Source organism: Mizuhopecten yessoensis, unplaced genomic scaffold, assembly GCF_002113885.1.
Source record: "Mizuhopecten yessoensis strain PY_sf001 unplaced genomic scaffold, ASM211388v2 scaffold8991, whole genome shotgun sequence".
NCBI lineage: Eukaryota > Metazoa > Mollusca > Bivalvia > Pectinida > Pectinidae > Mizuhopecten > Mizuhopecten yessoensis.
Window position 1 is genome coordinate 12,752 of NW_018407824.1, and position 4,803 is coordinate 17,554.

Sequence of the window (4,803 nt, forward strand, 5' to 3'; positions counted from 1 at the left end):
CCACCCACCCACCCACCTTTTTCAATTTATTTTTTATCGTAATCTGCTTATATTGTATTGAATATGGCAATTTATCATATTCATTAATTAAACTCATACTCTGAATTCTTTCATTCAAGCATTCAAGTATTCGACTCTGCGATTAGTATCCATTGTTGTTGATCACGTGATATAGTGAAGTTCAACGAAACCAGAACTTAATCTAAAATAGAGAGATATTTATCAGTCTGGCTACTTTATAATTTGATGCTAAATTGTTGAAAACCAGAAGCTTCGGAACTTCCCCATGGACCCTCTACCAGGGCAACCGTAATTACGCCTCCCGTTCATAAAATCCTGGCCTAGGACTATTAAAAAATTTGGAATTTCTCGTTATTGGTCTACTGCTGTTAAGATCCATCCAATCATCTTAATATACCTTAGACAATTAATGGAGAGAACTCGGCATAAAAAATGTCAAACCCTGACACTTTAACTATAAAAAATACATGCTCCAAGTCAGGAACCGTTACATTAGTGCATTTCACTATTATTTTATGTTTTTTAGCAAAAAAAAGGTCCAAAATATTTTTCGACTCGCTCCGCTCGGCCAAAGATTTGATTCTACGCCCCCTCTTTCAAATATCATAGAAAAACGCCCCTGACGGCCCCGATCTTTACGTAGTCAATGCTACTTAGATTTCCACAGTTAAGCAATTCTGCTTCATATCTATAAATATCCTTTCTTAATATGTACATATATAGTGTACCTATTAAAATATTCTTGCTCTTGATATTACAGTTTTGTAAATTCACCTTGTTGTAATAGATTACAAAACTCTTTTACAGTGGGGTCGGTATAATTATTGCTAACTGTTTGAACTTACTTGCGCTCAATGTCCGTGTGCCATGCTAGCTTCCTATTTAATGATTCTCCCCTCTCGTTTCTTTTAATCCTGGTAAATACCTTTCACTCAACATTTTAATTTAGAGAAAAACTGACTGATTTAAACGAAAAAATCATATTCCGTCTTTGAGTATTGCAGAGTTATCTTCTCTTGGGAGCAGGTATTGATTGTTACGTCACATGTTTGTGAGAGTAACGTCATCAATTTTTGAGAAAACGACGTCATTTGCTCACACAAACCAATGACGTAACAATCAATACCTGCTCCCAAGAGAAGATAACTCTGCATTACGCAAAAACGGAATATATATATACATGATGAGTTTTGTTAGTTGGGATGAAAATGAAAGGGTATTTGCATCCAGTCAGAGTAATTGTGACCATGTTTTTTTTATAAACCAAATGCTATTTGATACTGTTGGTTTCCAGGGAAGAGTTAGCAAGCAGATTTACATTTAAAGAACATTGGTACCAACCAGACCCCCGGCCTCCAAGCGAAAGACAACGCTATACATTTTATGTTTAGTGATTTAATGGCAAACCTGTTTTTTAAAATAAGTATAAGGTTCGCGTATATCACCAAATACATTAAACGTCGTAGATATGGACAGAACGGAATTGTGTAAACAGTTATTGGCCATGACCTTATATATGTCTCTTAACAGACTCGTCAGTCACGCAGAGCACGTCGGTCACGCAGAGCGGTCACGTCGGTCACAAAGATCGAAGTTTAACCACGTTTTGAACTCTGAGAGTGCTAGTAAATGTAGGATCGGCTGATGGAGACGGGACCGTAGACTTTATCGCTATACTGTGTGGTGACGAATGTTCCGAATGACACCGGGCTATCCTGATATTCAGATGAGTTAGATTTTAATAGAGCACTTAAGCACACTTCTGTTGGCAACAAGAGGTCGTAAACTAATACAATATAATCGAACATTTCATATGACGATCAACGAATTACAAAAAGTTAATGCACGCACAATGCAAACACAAATTACAAACATATAGATTTGTATTTTAACATCCTTTCCCCCTGTACAAATAATATCAGGTTGGATAAATTCGGTCATTGCAATTAGATAATTATCCTTAAATTGTATTGATAAAGGGATTTCGAATGTTATAGTCAGTAATACGATTGTGTCTAATTGGACTAACGTAATTAATTGAACATTTAAATAGGATATGAAACGCATCACCAAAATAACGAAAGCCTAATTGATGTAGTCTTTCTTGCCTTGGTACAGGTTTGCTAGACCAACGGCCAGTTTCAGTTGGTATATGTTCATGTTTATTAAATTAAATGCACTCATTGTATCTTTTTATCTTACATTATATTAGACAGTAATACGATTATGACAGAACATAAAAAGAAGCCCAATGGGCCTGCATTGCTCATATGAAATCAAAATCAAATCGGCCAGAAGAGGGGCACAGTTCGTTCCAATACGAATTCCTATAGTCTGCTTGTAAATCTTGCCACCGAACTCTACAAAGGCATTGTCAACCAGGAACTCGATCAGTCCCACGATATCGTCCCCTTTATTTTGCCCTTTTTTGTACCCTTCATAAAGTATGCTTCCAAAATAATTAACATCCAAATTTATATCGCCGTTTGTCTTTCTTTAAAATAAAATCTCATAACAAGAGAATGAAGTTGTTCCTACAGTTTACTATGAGTTATGGTGTGTTAAGGGTCAAAAGTCCAAAGTGTTCATAGGAACGACAGTTTGGAAAAGAGGATTTTCAAGACTGATCAAAAGATCTTTTGAATTCTTCAAAATCAACTGCCATTTGTTCAACGTCTTTAGTATACAGTGTCACAATATGACTGCGACCCTGATTTAAGGTTACTGAGCATGGTAGTGAGAAGTCTGGATAATGCTTTGGTTGAGCAACTATAGAAGAGCCAGCGATGAAACGTTGTTTATAAAGTTTCTTGTGAAGTTTCGAAACCCAATACAAACAAGTCAGGTCTGACCCTTATAATTAGTGGGTATTTGGAAAGATTGTAATACAGAAGCGTGATTTGCCGGACTTTCGTCTTTCGAAAAGTTTGAAATGCATAGATATGGTTTCCTTGGTTATTTAGTAAGCCTTTTTCTTTCTTCAAGCAGATAATATAATAAATAGCTTATATATTTTACGAAATACAGGATCGACGTTGTGCCTTGAACAAATCAAAGTTGGCTTGCCATAACAAATACACACAGTAGATCGATACGACTGTAGATCTGCTTATCACATATGTTCCTGTTGCGTTTTATCTATATTTACCCACACTGCGTCCTGACTATCTACACAGTATACAGGATAGACTACAGATGTAGTGAAGAACTATTATAATTAAGTACTCTAACGAACTATAGTACCCAACCAATAAGCGCTGTTACTGTGCGATTTACGACAATACCGTTGGTAAAATATTTGCCAGCGGTCAACAGGGCTGAGGCAAAGCTAACCTTGACCAGTTGGAGGGCATGGCACTGAGACTGGACCAGTTGGAGGGCATGGTACTGATACTGGACCAGTTTGAGGGCATGGCACTGAGACTGGACCAGTTGGAGGGCATGGCACTGAGACTGGACCAGTTGGATGGCATGGCACTGAGACTGGCCCAGTTGGAGGGCATGGCTCTGAGACTGGACCAGATGGAGGGCATGGCACTGAGATTGGACCAGTTGGAGGGGATGGTACTGAGACTGGACCAGTTGGAGGGCATGGCACTGAGACTGTACGTTACCTAGACTAGTAAAACGGCAGAGACATACAAACTGACTGTCTTTAACATTGATCAATTGTGATGACAGAAACGTACAGACAGACTTTCTAAAACATTGACCACACAGACAGACAGACAGACAGACAGACAGACAGACAGACAGAGATTACGTAGCCTTAACAGGACTGACAAGGAGCAACACACAAACAGACAAACTTTCTATAACATTGACCAGACAGACAGACAGAGATTACGTAACCTTAACACGACTGACAAGGAGCAACAGACACACAGACAGACATTATATAACATTGACCAGACAGACAGATAGAGACTACGTAACCTTAACAAGACTCACGAGGAGCAACAGACACACAGACAGACATTCTATAACATCGACCAGACAGACAGACAGGAATTACGTAACCTTAACAAGACTGATAAGGAGCAACAGACACACACACAGACATTCTATAACATTGACCAAACCGAAAGACAGAGATTACGTAACCTTAACAAGACTGATAAGGAGCAACAGACACACAGACAGACATTCTATAACATTGACCAGACAGACAGATAGAGATTACGTAACCTTAACAAGACTGATAAGGAGAAATAGACACACACACAGACATTCTATAACATTGACAAGATAGACAGACAGATATTACGTAACCTTAACAAGACTAACGCGGAGAAATAGACAAACAGACAGACATTCTATAACATTAACCAGACAGACAGACAGAGATTACGTAACCTTAACAAGACTAACGAGGAGAAACAGACAAACAGACAGACTTTCTATAACATTGACCAGACAGACAGGCAGAGCTTACGTAATCTTAACAAGAATAACGAGGAGAAACAGACCAACAGACAGACTTTCTATAACATTGACCAGACAGACAGGCAGAGATTACGTAACCTTAACAAGAATAACGAGGAGAAACAGACCAACAGACAGACTTTCTATAACATTGACCAGACAGACAGGCAGAGATTACGTAACCTTAACAAGACCAACGAGGAGAAACAGACAAACAGACAGACTTTCTATAACATTGACCAGATAGACAGAGATTACGTAACCTTAACAAGACTAACGAGGAGAAACAGACAAACAGACAGACATTCTATAACATTGACAAGATAGACAGGCAGAGATTACGTAACCTTAACAAGA

The 4,803-nt window shown here is 38.3% G+C and overlaps 1 protein-coding gene across 1 annotated transcript in view; it reads left to right on the top strand.

Moving 5' to 3' along the window:
* The first annotated feature begins 3,372 nt into the window (after positions 1–3,372).
* The window catches only part of LOC110457004, a 21,333-nt gene continuing 19,902 nt past the window's right edge, over positions 3,373–4,803 (top strand). Inside the window, exon 1 of the mRNA XM_021508090.1 lies at positions 3,373–3,626. Within this exon, the coding sequence (XP_021363765.1) occupies positions 3,373–3,626 (254 nt within the window). The remainder of the gene's footprint in view (positions 3,627–4,803) is intronic.